The sequence below is a fragment of the Rutidosis leptorrhynchoides genome, chromosome 6 (assembly GCF_046630445.1).
Source record: "Rutidosis leptorrhynchoides isolate AG116_Rl617_1_P2 chromosome 6, CSIRO_AGI_Rlap_v1, whole genome shotgun sequence".
Classification (NCBI taxonomy): domain Eukaryota; kingdom Viridiplantae; phylum Streptophyta; class Magnoliopsida; order Asterales; family Asteraceae; genus Rutidosis; species Rutidosis leptorrhynchoides.
Genome location: NC_092338.1, coordinates 106,306,612 through 106,328,697, shown reverse-complemented (window position 1 = coordinate 106,328,697; position 22,086 = coordinate 106,306,612). Strand labels below are relative to the sequence as shown.

Genomic DNA, 22,086 nt, shown 5'->3' with positions numbered 1-22,086 from the left:
AAACCATGTTTTTTATTGTAAATATAAAAAAAAATCAACGAAAAAAAATAAACCGCCCACACAAAGGCGTATTTTATTTATAGTTCATTTTTTATTTGTAATATTTACATAAGTTTTAGGGATCAATTATTTATTGTACACCAAAAAAAGGAAAAAAAAAATGTATCTGTAATCCTATAAAAACACTTCGGACCAAACAACCCGTTTCTTTTTCCATCTCCCTCATCTCCACCGCTTCTTCAGAACGACGGACATGCAACCTCCGGTATGCAACCGACGGTCGTTTAATCACACCTGGTCATCCTGCTCAGCATAAGATCTTTGATTCACCACCGTTGCCGTCGCATAAACCCCCATCGTTTGGAATTCATGGCGTTTCACTTGCACCTACACACGCAAACGGTTAGTTTCATTAATTTGGATCTTAAAACATTAACTTATGTTGCAATAGAATTCAATTGAGACTCAAATTATGTCACCATTTATTAATTGTGTTTAATTGTGTTAAATTGGGTGAGGCGAATGAACTGAAGGAGTTTCAACGATTGCAGCAACCATTCAATTTCAATTTAAATTCAATAGCGTTTAATCATGTTTGTAACTCCACGAATGAATTTAATTTACAGGTTTTTAGGCCCCTATATAATGTGGGAATGTGGTTTATGGTTATGCATAACTTCCCAAAAAACACCAAGTATTCCAATGGCCCAAACTTCGCAATCATCCAATTCAGTTGCAAACATGAGTTACGTGAACCTCAATCAACTTGAGGTTGGAAAGCTAGCTGTTGTCAAGGTAATGATATGCAGGATGTGGGATACCCACACACCATATGGCAAGTATTTGAGCTCAGATTTCATCGCATCTGATGAAAAGGTATACCATTAGCTTTTAATACTGTCATTATTTATCACACAAATCATTCAGTTATGTTGTTTCAAGATGTTTTTGTTATATCATTAATCCGTGATTAAAATAGTCAATGTTTTTGGTTGTTTATATCGTTTTGCTACTTATGTGTAACAATGCCATGTTGAACATGTTATCTAATTTATTTAATCTATGTTGAAACTTCATATTACTTATATTATTCTATCTGCTCATGATGTATACTATTATGTTTTTTGTTTGTAGATGATTTATTTAAATTGTACCACAGACTTAATACGCTGTCATTTTTAGGGGTTTTATCCGTTTAATCCATTGCCATTGCATCCTTATACATTCATACTGTACTATGTATAAACACATATTTATGTATATGCATACATTATATATGATGGTTATTTGTAGCTTTCCTTTTGAAGTAAATGTTTAAGCATCTGAAGATTAGTAGTGGTCCCTCTGAATGTATGTTGTGCATAACAATGCCATCTTGCACATGTTATTTAAGGTATTAAATTTACATAGAAACATTAGATTACTTATATTATTATATCTGTTGATTATGTTTGATACAAGCATGTTTAAGTATATGAATATTAGTAGAGGTCCCTCTGAATGTATGTTGCGCATAACAATGTCATGTTGACCATGTTATTTAAAGTATTAAATTTAAATAGAAACATTAGATTACTTATATTATTCTACCTGCTGATTATGTTTGCTCTTTTATGTCTTTTATCCATCCGGATTGCAACCGTATACATTGACATTGTACAAGTATCTACGGTAGGTATTTATTGAAATCCTTTTGGAGTCATTTGTTAAAAATTCACATAGGCCTGGAGTTTTTCTTTAACGATGCTTGACTATTTGAATAACGATGCTTTTGTCTACAAATGGATGTGTATGGAAGTTAGTTTAAAGTTAATTAATGTTACAAAATTACGGACCTCCTTTTGAGGTTATTCATTTCACAGTTGCAGATGCGTACATTTTTCGCATAACATTGTTTAAACATCTAAATAGTAGCCGACGTGTCTCTGAAAGCATGTGTATGGGGATTGCTTTAATCTCATTTATTTTCGACTGCCAATTGTCTACATCTTTTGTATAATAGTGTCTCACAATGTGTCATTTACCGTGTACAACAGGGTAACGTGATCCAGCTAACCGCTAAGCATAACATCGCCCACCATTTCATCACCCGGCTGAAGGAGGGATCTGTCTACTTACTGAAGAACTTTGAAGTGGTGGCGAACCGAGACGAGTACCGTATCCTAAGGGCCAACAATGTCATCATCCAGTTGCAAGGTGCAACATACTTTGAAAGGCATACAATCGCTGCAACAGATGGTTTTATCCACCACCCGTTTGATTTCATTGAGATCGAAGACTTGGTCCTGACAGAGGGCAAGCACTTAGTTGGTATGATTTTAATTCTTCGTATCCACCGCTAAATATTCGTACACATAGTTTAGCCAACCTACTGACTGGTAAATGTATAATGCAGACGTGGTGGGCCGTGTTACGAACGTAGGTTCGGTGAAGCCACAGCGAAGCGGTTTTACAACACTGGAATTTGAACTTGCCAACGAAAGGTGGAATCTACATTTAACCTCGTATCTGGAATGTTTTCACCGCGCACCTGTATATTACTTACTATTTACACCTTTAAGCACATTTGTTTGCAGGGGCCATAAGATCCCCGTGACACTTTGGGGGAGCATGGGTCAAGCTCTGCTCGATAACCTACCTACATTACCGGTGTTGCGATGCATCATTCTAACATCGGTCTCGGTCCGAAAAAACTACTTTGGTAAGCCCCAAGCTCTTTAGATGCCTAAGTGTGAATGTTTGCGTAGCCACTAAGCAACCTGTTACTGGCTGACTTTACAGACGTTCTTGCACTTTCAAGCTCCTCAGCAACCATGATCATTGATGACAGGACGATACCCACCCTCCATGGCTTGATCGAGAAAATGAGGTACCACACTCTCTAATATAATACACAGACACTTATATCATGTATATCTGATTGCTAACAGATTATAAATGGCATGATTTTCGCAGTACAATTGACCTTCCTGAAGACGGCGAATGTCGTTCCCCAGTACGGCACTTCCCATTGCCAAAAGAAGGAACCCTGTCTGAGCTACTCGAACTGGTTCGAAAAGGGAAACACAACATTGTAAAGCCTGGTTCCTTTGTTCGATTATTTATAACACTCTCTATTATCAACTAACCAAAGTATCTAACCTACAATTACTGCCATTTACTCTAAAATATGCAGCTTGATGTTTTCAAACTTGAGGTAGAACTCGCCGGAATCCGGCTGCAAAATGGTTGGTACTATACTACGTGTAGCGTTTGCAAGTCCAAAAAGGGGACGACAAGAAGGAATAGGGGTTTTTACTGTGAGTCTTGCAAAGATAATGTGCCAGAGCCCATTACTCGGTATTTACTATGAACACACCTTATTAACAATGGTTCCCGCGCCCCGCATTACCCACGTTTCTCTACTTAACAACGGGCAGAATTGTATCTTACCCCTAACATTATAACTTGGTAGATTCAGGATCGAGTTTGATGTCAGAGATGTGACTGGTGAGACTGTAGTGGTTGTATTTGACGAATTGGGGGAGCAATTAATGAATACAACGGCACCAGCTCTCTTACTTGAGTTAGAAAAGGTTAGGGTACTCTTTTACAATGTGTCCACTTGCAAAGTACAATTGCCTAACTAACCTCTTCATATATGTATTTAGGCTACATGCAGAACTGTATTACCCAACGCGCTGGCCAACCTCATTCACACCAAGCAGGTACTATTGTTGAAGGCACACTCATACTACAACCACGGTATATTTGAAAGCTTCAATTGCATAAAAGTCTACACAGACGAGGTCGTTCCCGAGACTTCACCACCCCCACAGGCAGACGAACCACTTGCACCAACAATCACTTCAAATCCCGCCAAAGAAATCACCGTGTCAGGCTCCACAACAGTAGGCAAAAAGAGAAACATTGTTGTTCCGACTCCGAGTAAAGATTTAGAACGCACAAACTGGCGCAAGTAAGCTCTTAACTACTTTAACTTAGTATGTAAATCCACGACCGTTGCCAACGTTATCCTACTTATTGCCTGCAACATTTTCAAATATTATAGGTTCATTGTAACGAGTGACTCAGAAGAGGAAAGTGAGAAAGCAGGTGAAGAGAAGAGCGATACAGCTGAGGCATCTGATCCATAGGATGTTTTCTAGACTTAAAGATAAATAACTCAGACTATTTAATTATAGTTATGCTGAGTTATATTTGTTGCCCAATATTAGGGCTTTTGTTTTTGAATAAGCATTCCCAAACAATTTGAATTTTGGTTTTTCCTTTTGGTTTTCGAAACTATCTGCAATAATATAGCCCCTGGTTTTGGGCTTATGGATGCATTTCTGTTCCAGCACATCCACTTATGTTTCTAAAATGTTTAATATTTATTGTTTTACACATGTTGGTAATTTTATATCTACTGAATCAGTTTGATGTTTATACTTGCTACTTTATGTTGAAACTGTGGGTTTGGTAGACATCATCTATTGTTAGTCTGTTGTAAAAATTTCCTTGCAGGTAAATATCACTTTCTCTCTTTGCTTGCACACTATTTGGTCCTCATTTGTTATTTATCCTGCTGCTGATGTATCAACGTTTACTAATTTTGATGCTTGCTTTATATGTATTATTAGGCACCGTTAGCACGTGATTTTTGCGGCTTTGTTACTCCTGTGAGGAAATTCACGGCTTACAGGCGCCTGATAGCAGGGATGCAAATTATGCAGTTGGTGGAGAATATATATTATGTCATGAGATGGAAAGGGTAAAAAAACAATGAATCATTGTTAGAGTTATTGTGTATGTAGCCTGCTTTTTCCTCTATTTGTATAAGTTCCATTTCACGAGAATATTAAATACTAATCTATTTATAGATGGTGATGCTGATGTCGAGCAAATTTTATTAACAGTTATATTTTTTAAATTTTTTTAAATTTTGGAGATCATTGAATTACATTATCTAGCGTAACTATATTGGTTGTTCGATTTACATTTGTCATTATATTTTTCTGATTGGTGCCGAATGTTTTTGTCTTATTCCCCAAGTGCTCATAAAACATTAAATTTATTTCTTCAGTTAAAAGTTATGTCTGCCCAGTGGTGTGGAACGTAACATTTCATATGTGTGTATCAGGTTGTAGAAATAAGATGCAATGAAACAAAGGCGATAAGGAGTAAATCAGATTCATACGGTGAATGTTAGGCAGCCGATTATATCTAGATCACCCACAAGGTACTACTAAAAGTTACACGTCCAGAATTGTACATGATCTGTTGAGTTGGTGAACATATCGCTCTAAAACCTTTTAACGAGTTCCAATACAGTATGGCCAACCTATGACTACATTCCTTTTGTCACTAAAACTTAACAATGATATTGTGTGACACAAATATGGCAATTTTAACCCACTTACCTATGTTTCAACCAAGCTGACAACTTTAACCTTAATTACATATAAAGTAGAGACTAATAACACATATTTCAGAGTCATCCAACACACAGCTTTTCCTAAACATTCCTGTCTATATGTGTAACCGTGTATGTTTGTATGTATGTATATATATACATACATATGTATATGTATACGTATATATACATATATACATGTGTCTGTATGGATATGCACAGATATAAGTATATGTATACATATATATATGTGTATGTATGTATGCATTTATACAGATATATGTATGTATGTATGTATGTATGTATGTATGTATGTATATATATATATATATATATATATATATATATATATATATATATATATATATATATATGTATATATATGTATATGTATATGAATCAATCTATGTTTGTATATATATTAACTATCTATATTAATTATGCAGGCTTTTGAACTTCCACTTATGCACCCTTTCCTCTACCACTCACACAAGTTATGTGCCACTATAAATGTAGTTCATGCAAGTTGTATCTCCTCACCTTGCAATGTCTACAACTGAAAAAGCCACCACTTCTACGAATATCTACCCAGGTATGACCATCATTCTCAAGTGTTAAACATATTTACTAACATTCCATGGTTTTAACATTTCTTTCCTTAAATTTCAAAAGGGTTGAGCAGCATACGCATGTCACAATTCCTAAATGGCCCTATATCAATATACTCATCAACGATACTCACACGTTACGGGAAACGACAAACGTACCATGGCCTCATGATAAATGACACGTGCACCAACAGCTCAGGTTCACCTTTATTCCTACCGCCATATTATAATTGTAGATTTAACATGCGACATATTTACTTTGGGAACACACTATTGAACAGGAACAACTCTCAATATAGAGCTGCCCGGTTTGACAAACATGCTAGGGCATTCAATCACGATACATTTAAGACATTCAACAACCAATACTTGCACACACCAGTTTGTCGGCCTCAGAGTCATTGGTCTAGGTTCTCCAATATCATTCGGTAACTACATCCTACGAGCTCCCTGTCCTACCAAATAGATTAATAACGTAGCTGTCCGCGTTTTTGCATTAACATTACATTTCGCTAATCAACCAGACTAACAATGAAATTATCTCCACAGGTGGCACCCCTGCACGGGTACATTGCCATGAGGCGCCCGGCTCAAAAAGTAAGCAGGTTATTAAATAATGTACGTTTGATGCACACTATCACACGGTTTTAACACACATTTTAACTATTGCAGACCCGATACGGCCCAACTCAGATCGTAGCAAAAAGGCCATCTAAAGGCGCGCAACCAACTCTTCAGGTAACGACTCCCGCCATCCACTGTTGAATAACCGCTATTTATTTAGGATTGCGATTACAGTGAAGATTTTTCATTGTCATGTTGGCCAACCTTTTAAAAAAAATTACTTATGTTCAGAAATTATTTATGTCATAGTAAGAGTGAACTGTTTTGATTTGGCCAGGTATCAACGTTGAATATCATAATCAAGGACCTCCTACATTCAAGTGCCCTACTTGCAATGCAACTATGTGGTATGATGAGAGGAACAATAAACCAAAACACACCAAAAATCCTACCTTCTCTATTTGCTGCCAAAATGGAAAAATACTACTGCCAAAACTCAAACCACCACCCCCGCTCTTGAGGACATTACTTGATTATACCGACACATCAACAGTAAGATTTCGAGAGCAGATAAGGGTCTATAATAGCATGTTCTCATTCACATCTTTCGGAGCACGGATTGACCACACCATAAACCGGGGCCACGCCCCATACACATTTAGAATAAGCGATCAAACATATCATAAGATTGGTTCACTTTTACCAGAGGATGGCGTCTCACCGAGGTATGCACAGCTATACTTTTATGACACACAAAATGAGGCTGCAAACCGCATGTCGGCTTTCTTAGGCAGTGATTCAAGAGAGACGATATACGAAACCTTAACTAACAACTTGATTGCAATGCTCGATCAATTTAGTGCAGTCGCACAGGCATTTCGTATGGCACGAGATTGGGCCAGTAACAATAGATCGGCCGACTACGCACTCCGATTGATTGCAAAAATATTGAACTCCCGCCAGTATAACGCACCGAACGTTGGTGAGGTGGCAGCTCTTATCACTAGCGACTTTGGCCACTGTGATTCATCGCGTGATATTATTGTACAACAATGTAATTGCGTACCCCAGAGAATCTCCGAGCTTCATCAATTATATATGGCGTTACAGTACCCACTACTCTTTCCATATGGTGAAATCGGGTATCATGAAAACATACCCTACCATTGTAACAGTGGAAGAAGGAAAACTACGCGTGGTTACATCACCATGCGAGAATTTTACTGCTACAGAATTCAGCAACGGGAAAACGAAGGTACAACTCTCCTAAGGGGTGGACGGTTATTCCAACAGTATTTGGTTGATGCTTATACAGCAGTCGAAGAACAACGTCTAAAGTATCTCAGAAATCACCAAAGCGAGCTGCGTACCGATCTATACAACAACGTATGTGATGCTGTAACAAGGGGCAACACCAAAGCCGCTTCGATTGGAAAACGAATTATTTTACCATCGTCACATACAGGTAGTCCACGCTACATGCTTCAAAATTACCAAGATGCTATGGCTTTGTGTCGCGAATTCGATAACCCAGACTTATTCATCACCTTCACTTCTAACCCAAAATGACCTGAAATAGAAGGTATGCTATGCTTTATCGAGGGCCAGCGAGCGCCGGACCGTCCTGAAATTGTAGCCAGAATTTTCAAATAGAAACTGGACAACCTCATGAATGATATAATGAAAGGCAACATCTTCGGTACATGCGAAGCAGGTATTATACACACTTCATTCCCAAATTTTAACACCAACCTGTGTATAACTGATTTGCAGGTTAGGCAGACCCTACAACTTCTTTAGCTATTTACCTATGGTACTGGAGCACTTAGCCGATTTTTCCTACCATGCTATAAGCACACACGTGTAAACTGCCTACATCATGATCAAATTTATTTTATCGTATAATATAATTTTCCCTGACGTATATGAGATGTTATTTATGCTCAACACCCGTGACTTCCCTGCTCGCATGTCTATATATTATGTGTATTTGTCAAAATGCCAGTTATTACATAAAACTTGAAAGATACTTATTAGTTTAAAAATTATTTAAATACCTGCACATGGATGTAATTTAGGTTAATGACTCGTGATTTGTCTACTCGCAGGTCTATATATTATGTGTATTTGCCAACATGCCAGTTATTACATAATACCTGAATGATACTAATTAGTTTAAAAATTAGTTCAATACCTGCACATGTATAAGGCAGCCCATGACTTCTAACATTGGAGATAAATAATCTCTAAAATCAGTGTCCGATGATGAAGAATTATGTGATATTAATAATGAGCTCATGGTTAGTAGGTTTATAACTTTCATTTGCTTAGTTTTTTCCCCACCATTCATTTTGATACTAAAGTCTCATATCATTAACCACATGCACTAACTCTTTGACATGTATGTATGTTAACAGTCCAGATTACACCTACTTCCACTATCAAGCAAGAAAATAAGAAATTTTTAAAGACAATAATAGACATTGCAGGTTATCAAATGTTTCTAACTACATAAAAAATAGATACCCACAACGTGGCAACTGTCAAGCTTGCCTACAACATACTTGATTTAAATAATTATTTGTAAATTTAGAAAGATATGCCTACTGTAATATGGTTGTCCCAACTTTGTAATCACACGTACGCTACTATAATGACCCGTGAATTGTCCACTTGCAGGTATACATATTATTGAGTTCCAAAAACGTGGGTTGCCGCATGTCCATATCTTAATCTGGTTGACCCGCGCATACAAATGCAAGACGCCCGATGACATCAACGATCTCATATCAGCCGAAATTTCTAACGAGGTTCACGATCCCGAAGGATACAAGGTGGTCACCGAGTACATGTTACACGGCCCTTGCGGTCGTAAACACAAAGATGCCCCATGTATGATTGATAATCAATGTTCAAAGCATTTCCCTAAGCCATATTATGCCGAAACCACAATCGATGAGAACGGGTACGCTAACTACAGACGTCGCAACAACGGTGTCAATGTTACTAAAGGTAAAAGCACACTTGACAACAGCTATGTCGTTCCTTACAATAGATATTTGTTAATCAGATACAACGGGCATATAAATGTCGAGTGGTGTAAGCACGATTAAGTATCTATTCAAATACTTAAATAAAGGGCTGGACCGAGCTACAATCGTGATACAGGAAAACATACTACCCACACATAACTCATCAGACACTACGGAAAAAATTATTGACGTTGATGAAATCAAGAATTATTTGGATTGTCGTTATTTATCTCCGTGTGAGGCTGTTTGGAGATTATTTTCTTACGACATCCACTTCTCTAAGCCATCCGTGATTAAGCTATCATATCATCTACCAAACCAACAGTCACCCACTCTACATGATTTGCAACATCTTCCCGCACTGCTTCAAAGACCGAGCATCAAAGAAACCATGTTCACCCAATGGTTTGAACTTAATAAACAAGACCCGAAAGCACGTAACCTTACATACTCAAAGATCCCTAAAGAGTATGTCTAGAATAATGATGCAAAAGAATGGGCCCCCCGAAAGCTGAGACCCTCAATTGGTCGTATTGTCTATTCAAATCCAGCGTCAGGTGAGCGTTACTATCTAAGAATGTTATTAAATATTGTAAAGGGACCATGCTCATTTGAAGAACTCCGGACAGTTGACGGCACGGTACACCCCACATTCAAAGACGCTTGCTTCGCATATGGTTTACTACATGATGATCGGGAATGGATAGAAGCTATTTCTGAGGCAAAAATATGGGCTTCAGGTGCGTAACTTCGCGATTTATTTGTAACCATGTTACTCTTTTGGAACATAACTAACCCACTAGCACTATGGGAACAACACTGGGAAGATTTAGCCGACGACATTCTTCATAAAAAAAGGAAAATTTTCAACTTCCCAGATTTAACCCTAACAGATTCTCAAATTAAAAATTACTGTTTTGTAGAAATACAGGGAGTTTTGCATAAACACGGGAAGTCACTCTCGAATTTCCCGACTCTGCCACAGCCTGACCCGTCTCTGCTTACCCAACTGGACAATCGCTTGATCCGAGAAGAGTTAAATTACAACATCAAGGAAATGAAGACCTTGCATGACAACCTATTCAGGTCTCTTAACCCTGAACAACTCGCACTATATGAACGGCTATTCGAAGCTGTAACAAACAAGGAAGGCGGGCTGTATTTCTTATACAGGCCAGGCGGAACTGGGAAGACTTTTTTATACAATACTATTCTAACAAAGCTAAGATCTGAGAAAATGATTGTTCTAGCAGTTGCATCATCAGGTATTTTTCTTTTTTTAAAATTTTATCTAATTTTTTTTTACAAGTTACCCCAACATTATTTGTGACACTTTTTAAAAAAAAATCCTGGCTCACTATGTTTAAACCCACCATACAGCCTGTTTTATTATATCATATACTACTTTTCTTAAAAAAGTTTCCCCGGGCATTATTTGTAGGTCTTTTGTAAAAAAAATCAGGAACCAGTATGTCTAAAAACAGCTGAGCCACTCTTTTATTATATCATATTTTCATTCTATACACATCATACAAATAATACGTACACGTTTTGTTTAGGCTGCCTTAACAATACATAACAATGGAAAAATGCAGGGATCGCTTCGTTGTTACTACCCGGGGGACGGACTGCGCACAGCCGATTTGTCATCCCACTTGAGCTCATGGAAAATAGTACCTGCGGTATAAAACAAAAAACACATTTGGCTGCCCTAATGCACGAAGCAAGACTAATAATCTGGGATGAAGCTCCTATGACTCAAAGGTATGCCTTTGAAGCATTGGATAAAACTCTTAGAGATATCTTCGGTTCTAAAAACGAGGCAAATAGAACCAAGTTATTTGTGGTATGCCAATTTTGCTAGGTGGAGACTTTAGACAAATCCTCCCAGTCATTCCAAAAGGTAAAAGGCAAGAGGTAGTTAACGCATGCATCAATAGATCAGAATTGTGGAAATTCTGTCACCTACATACACTCTCACGCATTATGAGGGTCAACGAATACACTTTAGCGGGCCAAATAGATAGTCGAAAACGCGCATTCAATAAATGGGTTCTAGATGTGGGGGATGGTAACGTACCTGCATCATCTAAAGAAGGAGATGATGAACCATCATGGATAAAGATTCCCGAGGAATTCATCGTAAAAAACGGAATAAACCCAATTGAAACAATTGTTGATACCATATTCCCAGAATTCCATTTGAGGCAGGACAATGAAGACTATTTGCGAGAAAGGGCAATATTGACCCCCAGAAATGATGATGCAGATGCGATTAACAAGCACATGTTTAAGAAACTACAAGGTGAAACAATGACATTCAAAAGCTCGGACGAATAATGCAAAGGGTCCACCGACTGCATCGAACAGCAACAATCATATCCGGTGGAATATTTAAACAAGCTCGATTTTCCGGGTGTGCCTCCTCACAAATTAAAATTAAAAATAGGGCAACCAATAATGTTGTTACGGAATCTACACCCAAGTGGCGGGCTGTGTAATGGTACACGACTGATCATAACCGCATTTCAAAAGTTTGTCATCCAGGCTCGCATCATTACCGTATCACATATAGGTACAACAGTCATAATCCACAGAATTGTGCTAACTTCCGCCCAAACAAAGTGGCCATTTGTTATGCAACGCATTCAATTTCCTGTCAGATCGTGTTACGCTATGACGATTAACAAGAGCCAGGGCCAATCACTAAATTTGGTCGGCCTCTACCTCCCTAAACCAGTTTTTAGCCACGGTCAACTATATGTCACATTCTCACATGTCACATCACCAGATGGTCTAAAAATAGTCATGATCGATGAAAGCGATGAGCGATTGAAGGGCCACACAAGAAACGTTGTTTACAAAGAAACGTTCTTCAACCTCAACCAAACATTGTAATGGTAACTCTCAACCAACCATCTCTAACGCATATGTTTATTACATTATATATTCAATATAAAATGTAGACTGCCTGAATTATGTGTAGTCCACAAATCTAATTGCGATTTTCCATTCATGTTTTAGGCAGACCTGTTAAACACCCGGCGACATGCCGAGGTATTCTAGAAATGACATTCTTGGATGAGCAATTGAAGGTAAACTCAAACATTTCTACAACTTTTAAATCTTCTGCTGGGTTCATATTCAGACGATGTTTACAATTAAAAACAGGGTATCGAGACGTTAATTAGGGTAACCTGTTTGTCTTAGGGATTGAAAACACAGCCTATGAAACTCGAGTCAACATTGTCCATTCGTTATCGGGTTAGTTCAGTTGAGACACAACTGATAATGTGGGCTACTTTATTGTGCAATTACTATTTACCACCCTTTTTGGCCATTTAACTTAGTAACGTTCCCACAAAAAATTAAGCTGCATCGTTAGTATTGTGATAGATGTATATTTGAACACTTGGCCATCATCAAAAGGCCTAATATTGCTATTTTCAACCCGACATCACACAGCGTTCAGGCCTCTTACTAACTATTTACATATGCTTCAGGTTAAACTTTCAGCGTCATCACACAAGGACCAGAACACAGCTTTCGCTAAGACATGTTTGCAGCAACAAGTATTCTTTAATATAATTGATGGGTTAACCATTTTCGTCCCCAACTTTATCCATTACATTGTAACAATTCATGTATACTATAGTTGTAACATTCATAATTATGAGTGGTTTCCTTCAGTGATTTTGGTATTCAGAGCAGTACTATGCTACGCAATTTAGTATGCACTTGCATGTGAGTAAATACTGATATTTAGTGGTACTGCATCCACTACAAACATTACAATATACGGACCCATTTTTTCAGTACAGCCCTTTTTAAATGAACTAAATTGTCGTTACAACCACCACAAAACACACAAAACGTACACAAAACCAAACCATGTACGTGCAACGCACGGGCATTGTGTACTAGTATACTAGTATTTTTGACTTGTAAACCTAGTTAGTAGTAATATTATTATTTGCGAGCCAGCTGAGTAAGTAACATAGCGAAGAACGAACTCACTCGTATAGAGTTAATCTTATAAAATATTGTCTTCGTCCCAAAATAATTATTCTATTTTGACCTTTTAAATCTTTTTTCTTCAACTTTGACTTTATATTTTTTTTTGTATTATATAATATCGAATAAAAGTTATACCAAATGAAAAACACATTCGTAAAATCAATCTATTCATATAAATTTTATCAAATATTCTATAGCAAAAACAACAAATATTTAAAGTCAAAACTTAATAAAATAACTTTGAAAAGTCCAACAGGACAATTATTTTAGGACGGTGGGAGTATTTAAATGTTGGAAGTAATAACAACAATTGTATGAAAATAATTCTGAGTATTCAAAAGTCGTTGGCGGTTTGGATGTCACGAGCCTTCGGTCCCTAAATCTTGCTCTCATTTATAAATGGCGTTGGAGGTTGATAATGCTAAAAACAAACATATATTTCATAGCATTATTCCTCAAGAAAGACAAGCTTTTAGTTGCAATTGTTCTATTTACAAGTGATATTCGTTTAAATAATAAAAGGTGAAGACAAAAGACAGATTCGACGAATTGAAGACGCAAACGACCAAAAAGCTCAAAAGTACAAAAGACAATCAAAGAGGTTCCAATTATTGATAAGAAACGTCTCGAAATTACAAGAGTACAAGATTCAAAACGCAAAGTACAAGATATTAAATTGTACGCAAGGACGTTCGAAAATCCGGAACCGGGACATGAGTCAACTCTCAACGCTCGACGCAACGGACTAAAAAGTACAAGTTAACTATGTATATAAATATAATATAATATATAATTAATTATATTAATTATATATATATTATATTTATAAATAAATCGTCGGAAAGAAAGACTCCAAAGAATGTGAGCTGTATTTTCAATCTCCGCGACTCGCGGAGTTTGAAGGCCAAAAATGCCGCGAGTCGCGGAGCCCCAAATTTTGAAACTCCCTATAAAGCCAACCGAATTCTGAGCATTTTTAATCATCTTTTTCTTCTTCTCTCATAATACTACGTAAATATTTATATTTATATTTTAATTTTAATTTTAATTTTAATTATAATTCTAATAATAAGGGTATGTTAGCGAATATTGTAAGGGTGTAAGTCGAAATTCTGTCCGTGTAACGCTACGCTATTTTTAATCATTGTAAATTATGTTCAACCTTTTTATATTAATGTCTCGTAGCTAAGTTATTATTATGCTTATTTAAAACGAAGTAATCATGATGTTGGGCTAATTACTAAAATTGGGTAATTGGGCTTTGTACCATAATTGGGGTTTGGACAAAAGAACGACACTTGTGAAAATTAGACTATGGACTATTAATGGGCTTTATATTTGTTTAACTAAATGATAGTTTGTTAATGTTAATATAAAGATTTAAAATTGGGCGTCCCTATAAATTACCATATACACTCAATCGGACACGATGGGCGGGGTATTTTTATGTACGAATAATCGTTCATTTAACCGGACACGGGAATGGATTAATAGTCACTAGAATAATTAAAACAGGGGTGAAATTATGTACAAGGACACTTGGTATAATTGATAACAAAATATTAAAACCTTGGGTTACACTCAGTCGACATCCTGGTGTAATTATTAAACAAAGTATTAAAATCTTGTTACAGTTTAAGTCCCCAATTAGTGGAATATTTAACTTCGGGTATAAGGATAATTTGACGAGGATACTCGCACTTTATATTTATGACTGATGGACTGTTATGGACAAAAACCAGACGGACATATTAAATAATCCAGGACAAAGGACAATTAACCCATGGGCATAAAACTAAAATCAACACGTCAAACATCATGATTACGGAAGTTTAAATAAGCATAATTCTTTTATTTCATATTTAATTTCCTTTATTTTATATTTAATTGCACTTCTAATTATCGCATTTTTATTTATTGTTATTGTATTTAATTGCACTTTTAATTATCGTACTTTTTAATTATCGCAAGTTTATTTTATCGCACTTTTATTATTCGCAATTTCATTATCGTTATTTACTTTATGCTTTAATTTAAGTCTTGTATTTATTTTTAATATTTTACATTTGGTTTTAACTACGACTAAAGTTCTAAAATCGACAAACCGGTCATTAAACGGTAAAAACCCCCCTTTATATTAATAATATTACTTATATATATATTTGTATTTTTATAAAAGTAATATAGCGTTAAGCTTTGTTTAAAGATTTCCCTGTGGAACGAACCGGACTTACTAAAAACTACACTACTGTACGATTAGGTACACTGCCTATAAGTGTTGTAGCAAGGTTTAAGTATATCCATTCTCTAAATAAATAAATATCTTGTGTAAAATTGTATCGTATTTAATAGTATTTCCTGCTAAAATTAATAGCTATTTTATATACACCTCGCATAACATCAAGTATTTTTGGCGCCGCTGCCGGGGACCAATCTAGCTTAAAAGCCGGAAGCGCAACGCTAATAATAATAAAAAAAAAGATTTTTATTTTACTTTTATTAAAATTCGTTTTTATAAAAATACGTTTTAAATATTCGAAAATATAAAAAGAAAAATAAAAATTTATATATTTTTAAGAGTTTGTTAAAAGTTTTATAAGTTTCTTTATTTTTATTTTAGTTTATAAAGATATAAAGTTTTATTTAAATATCTTTTATTTATTTAAAAACAGAAAATTAAAAAAAAAAAAACGCGTCGAATTTTAAAGCTGTCAGTTGAATTTTTGAACCCCGCGACTCGCGGAGGTTTACAGCTTCAAATACCGCAACTCGCGGAGTAAACCTGACACGCTGACAGAAACCCTAATTCAGTATTAATTACGAGTAATTATTAATAATTATTATTTTAAACCCTAATTAATTATTATTATTATAATTAGTTTTACTTTTTATTTAATTTGTTTTATTTAGTTAAATTAGTTTAATTAAATTGTAAAATTAATAGTTTTATTAAATAAATAATATAAAAAATAATATTTTTATAAAAATTGTACTTTTTACAACTTTTTGTATATTTTTATATTTTGTCCCTTTTCAATCGTTTTAGCGTAATATTTGTATTTTTAGCTCATATTTAGTTTTAAACTTAGTTTTTGCCATAGTTATTTTTACTTCTAGATTTTTAGGCTTTGCCGTAGAATTCCTTAAGTGCTTTTTATTTAGACTAAGATTTAGGTGCTTTAGAATTTTGCGACGCCTTTTTAAGTTTTAGTTTCTTTTTTTTATTTCCATTTGGGATATAGTTTTTCCTGTAAGCTTTAATATTTTTAGACACCTTTTACTATGTACCAATTATCATTCCAATTAGTTATCTCAATTTGCGATTATAATTTTAAGTTAGTTGTAGTAATAAGGTTAGGTTAGTCAAGTATTTTTAAGTTTTATAAGTTTCTTTTATTTTTCCGTCACCTTTTATTTTTCAACCATTTTTCTTTTTCGACCTTTTCCGACGAACTCTTTTTCTTTCTTATTTCTCGCTATTCTAGTTTTAGGACATAGATTTTTATTCTACTTCTTATCTAAATTTTCTTAAAATTACGAAAATTTATTTTAAGTGGTTAAATTGATAGACATCAAAATTTTCTGGTTCGTAGTAATAGTTGGATTTGTACGTGGACCGGGTTATTGGAGCCAAACAGTCCTCAATTATATTGAGACCAAACGAATCCTGCCCCTCTGCTGCATCTTTTGGCTATTCGAAACGTGGGCAAAATCAGAAAAGTCTATTGATTGGATAACTTATTATAATTTTTCTTTCCTTTTAAAAACTAATAGGATATATTCAGTGAATGCACCGAGCAAGACGTTCACCACCTTTTGTACGTTCACCACCTGTAACTAGATCAAGACATTTAGCAAATATTACTGCCGTTGATTTTTCTTTAGAATCGTCATCCAGTCGACCAAGTACTTCAGTTCAAATTTCCGATAATCCATTTTTTGAACCCAACCTCACAATTGAGAATCTGGAGAATATTCAGGAACGATTCGTAGATCCTGAACCACTAAACTTTCCTCCGGAACCACCAATCATTCAAATAGAGATTGTTGAGGAACGAACCATTAAATCAGAATCATCTAGTGATACCGATTCAACAAATTCAATTATGGAGAATCTGGAACCTTTAAGTATGGAAGACCGAATGAGAGCTAAACGCACTGGCCAAGGTCACGCAATTACTCATCCAGACATTAATGCGCCAGATTATGAAATCAAAGGACAAATTCTACACATGGTGACTAATCAATGCCAATTTAGTGGTGCGCCGAAGGAAGATCCAAATGAACATTTACGTACCTTTAATAGGATCTGCACACTATTTAAAATCCGAGAAGTGGAGGATGAACAGATATATCTCATGTTATTTCCCTGGACTTTAAAGGGAGAAGCCAAAGATTGGTTGGAATCGTTACCTGAAGGGGCGATTGATACATGGGACGTTTTAGTTGAAAATTTTCTTAAACAATTTTTTCCGGCATCTAAAGCCGTAAGACTTCAAGCAGAAATTGTTACGTTCACACAGAAACCGAATGAAACTCTATATGAGGCGTGGACAAGATATGGAAAGTTGTTAAGAGGATGTCCGCAACATGGTTTAGATACCTGTCAAATAGTACAAATATTCTACCAAGGATGCGACATCACTTCAAGGAAAGACATAGATATAGCAGCTGGTGGTTCTATTATGAAGAAAACCGAAACTGATGCTTACAAAATTATTGATAACACTGCTTCCCACTCACATGAGTGGCACTAAGAAAAAGATATCGTTAGATCATCTAAAGCAGCTAGAGCCGATTCTAGCCATGACTTAGATTCCATTTCCGCAAAGATAGATGCTGTCGAGAGACGAATGGAAAAGATGACTAAAGATAATCACTCAATACAAATTAGTTGTGAGCAGTGTGGAGGACCACATTTGACAAAAGATTGTCTCAGTATTGAATTAACAATGGAACAAAGAGAGAATATTTCATACATAAACCAAAGGCCTGGAAATAATTATCAGAATAATTATCAACCGCCAAGATCGATTTACAATCAAAACCAGAATTATAACAGAAATATTCCATACAACAACCAACAAGGTCCTAGCAATCAACAAGTATCCAATAATATTTACAATCAGCAAAGACCTAATTTTCAAAACAAACCACCACAACAAACCGATGATAAAAAGCCGAATTTAGAAGATATGATGACGAAGCTAGTTGAAACTCAAACGCAGTTTTTCACATCTCAGAAACAAACTAATGAACAAAATGCTCAAGCATTTAGAAATCAACAAGCTTCTATTCAAAATCTGGAACAAGAAGTAAGTAACCTAGCAAGGTTAATAGGTGAAAGAAAACCGGGAAGTCTACCTAGTGATACAAATGCTAACCCCCGAAATGAAACAGCTAAAGCCATTACCACAAGAAGTGGTACAACACTTAAACCACCTGAAATACCTGTAACTTCTGATGAAACTATTCCTACTCCACAAGAACCACAACCTGATCAAGATAAGGAAAAAGAACCGGTAGTTGAAAAGGTTAATGAAGATAACACAGTTAAGGCTAAACCTTATGTTAAACCATACCAACCACCACTTCCTTACCCGAGTAAAATAAAGAAAGAGAAACTTGAAGCCGAGTAATCCAAATTTTTGGATATGTTTAAACAGATAAATGTAAATCTTCCTTTCATTGATGTGATTTCAGGAATGCCTAGATATGCTAAATTCTTGAAAGATCTAATTTCAAATAGAAAGAAAATGGAAGAACTCTCGGCTGTTACTATGAATGCTAATTGTTCAGCAGTACTGTTGAATAAAATACCAGAAAAACTATCTGATCCAGGAAGTTTCACAATTCCATATTTTCTGGGTAGTCTTAGTTCAATAGAAGCATTGGCAGACTTAGGTGCTAGTATAAATCTAATGCCATATTCACTATACGCTAAACTAGACCTTGGAGAATTGAAACCAACCAGAATAAGCATACAACTAGCCGATAGATCAATAAAATATCCTAGAGGGATAATGGAGAACATGCTAGTTAAAGTTGGTACTTTAGTATTTTCAGTAGATTTTGTTGTTTTGGACATGGAAGAAGATTCTCAAGTTCCTCTCATATTAGGAAGACCATTCTTAAACACGGCTAAAGCAATGATAGACGTGTTCGGTAAGAAACTGACCCTAAGTATAGAGGATGAGAGTGTTACCTTTTCAGTTGATAGAGCAATGCAACAACCACAATCTGCAGATGATACATGTTATTATATTCAAACTATAGATGCACATGCAGAATTATTAGAAGAATTTACAGAATTACAAGGAACAGGAGAATGTTCTTTAGGAGAAGGTAATGAACCAATTGATGAAGCTGAAATGTTAGCTACACTTATAGCTAATGGATATGAACCAACAACAGAAGAAATTCAAATGCTAAAAGAAGAAGACAGATATCGATACAAATCATCGATAGAAGAACCTCCGAAATTAGAGTTAAAGCCACTTCCAAACCATTTGGAATACGCTTATTTACATGGTGAATCTGAATTACCTGTAATAATATCGTCTTCTCTTACTGAAAATGAGAAATCACAACTCATTTCTGTGTTGAAAGCTCATAAACCAGCCATTGCATGGAAGATTCATGATATTAAAGGAATAAGTCCTTCGTATTGCGCACATAAAATCCTTATGGAAGAAGGTCATAAAACGTATGTGCAACGCTAACGAAGACTAAATCCTAATATGCAAGATGTAGTAAAAAAAGAGATTATTAAACTGCTAGATGCAGGTTTAATTTATCCAATTTCTGATAGTCCATGGGTAAGCCCAGTTCAATGCGTGCCTAAGAAGGGTGGCATGACTGTCATTACAAATGAGAAAAATGAGCTTATTCCTACTAGGACTGTAACAGGATGGCGTGTATGTATTGATTATAGAAAATTAAATGACGCCACCAGAAAAGATCACTTTCCCTTACCTTTCATAGATCAAATGTTGGAAAGATTAGCCGGAAATAGTTACTATTGTTTCCTAGATGGATTTTCCGGATATTTTCAAATTCCAATAGCACCCGAAGATCAAGAGAAAACCACATTCATGTGTCCTTATGGTACTTTTGCTTACAAAAGCATGCCATTTGGACTTTGTAACGCCCCTGCAACCTTTCAAAGGTGCATGATGGCGATTTTTCACGACATGATAGAAGAATGCATGGAAGTTTTTATGGATGACTTTTTAGTCTTCGGTGATACATTTGAATCATGTCTAGTTAATCTGGAACGAATGCTAATTAGATGCGAACAATCAAATCTAGTACTTAATTGGGAGAAATGCCATTTCATGGTTAAAGAAGGCATCGTTCTTGGTCATAAAATTTCAAAAGAAGGAATTAAAGTGGATAGAGCTAAAGTAGATGTAATTGCTAAACTTCCACATCCCACCAATGTTAGAGGAGTTAGGAGTTTTCTAGGGTATGCCGGTTTTTACCGACGTTTCATAAAAGATTTTTCTAAAATTGCCACTCCTATGAATAAACTCCTAGAAAAGGATGCTCCATTCATCTTTTCAGATGAGTGTATCAAATCTTTTATTATTCTTAAAGAAAAACTTACTAATGCGCCGATCATGATAACACCAAATTGGAATCTACCATTTGAACTAATGTGCGATGCAAGTGATTTTGCAATGGGAGCCGTTTTAGGACAAAGGATTGAAAAACGATTTCAACCTATATATTATGCTAGTAAGACGTTACAAGGAGCACAAATGAACTATACAACTACTGAAAAGAACTCCTTGCTATTGTCTTTGCTTTTGACAAATTTCGATCATATCTCGTTCTAGCAAAAACGGTGGTCTATACCGACCATTCTGCTCTTAGATACCTATTTTCAAAACAAGATGCTAAACCAAGATTAATCCGTTGGATCTTACTCTTACAAGAGTTTGATATTGAAATCCGAGATAAAAGAGGAGCAGAAAATCTCGCCGCTGATCATCTTTCTCGTCTTGAAAATCCCAAATTAGAAGTTCTAAATGAATCGGCCATACAAGACAACTTTCCTGATGAATATCTATCGAAGATAGATTATAAAGAAATTCCATGATTTGCAGACTATGCAAACTACTTAGTTTGTGGATTCCTTGAAAAAGGATTATCGTACCAAAAACGAAAGAAATTCTTCAGTGATATAAAACACTATTTCTGGGAAGATCCTCATCTGTTTAAAAGTTGTCCCGATGGAATAATACGCCGATGTGTATTTGGAGATGAAGCCAGTAAAATATTAAACCATTGTCACACAGGACCAACAGGAGGGCATTATGGGCCTCAACTAACAGCAAGAAAAGTTTATGATGCTGGATTCTATTAGCCTACAATTTAAAAAGACGCACACCTTCTTTGCAAATCCTGTGATGCTTGTCAAAGGGCCGGAAAAATAAGTCAACGTGATGAAATGCCACAAAATGTC

General features: G+C 35.7%; 1 protein-coding gene across 1 annotated transcript; it reads left to right on the top strand.

Moving 5' to 3' along the window:
* Window positions 1-11,585: 11,585 nt before the first annotated feature.
* LOC139853944 (uncharacterized) lies at window positions 11,586-11,939 on the top strand. Its single transcript, XM_071843280.1, has one exon. The coding sequence runs from the start codon at window positions 11,586-11,588 to the stop codon at window positions 11,937-11,939; it is 354 nt and encodes a 117-aa protein (XP_071699381.1).
* The last annotated feature ends 10,147 nt before the right edge of the window (window positions 11,940-22,086 follow it).

Excerpts from the sequence above, each read along its gene's own strand:
- LOC139853944 (XM_071843280.1), top strand. The coding sequence starts at position 11,586 with ATGAGGGTCAACGAATACACTTTAGCGGGCCAAATAGATAGTCGAAAA.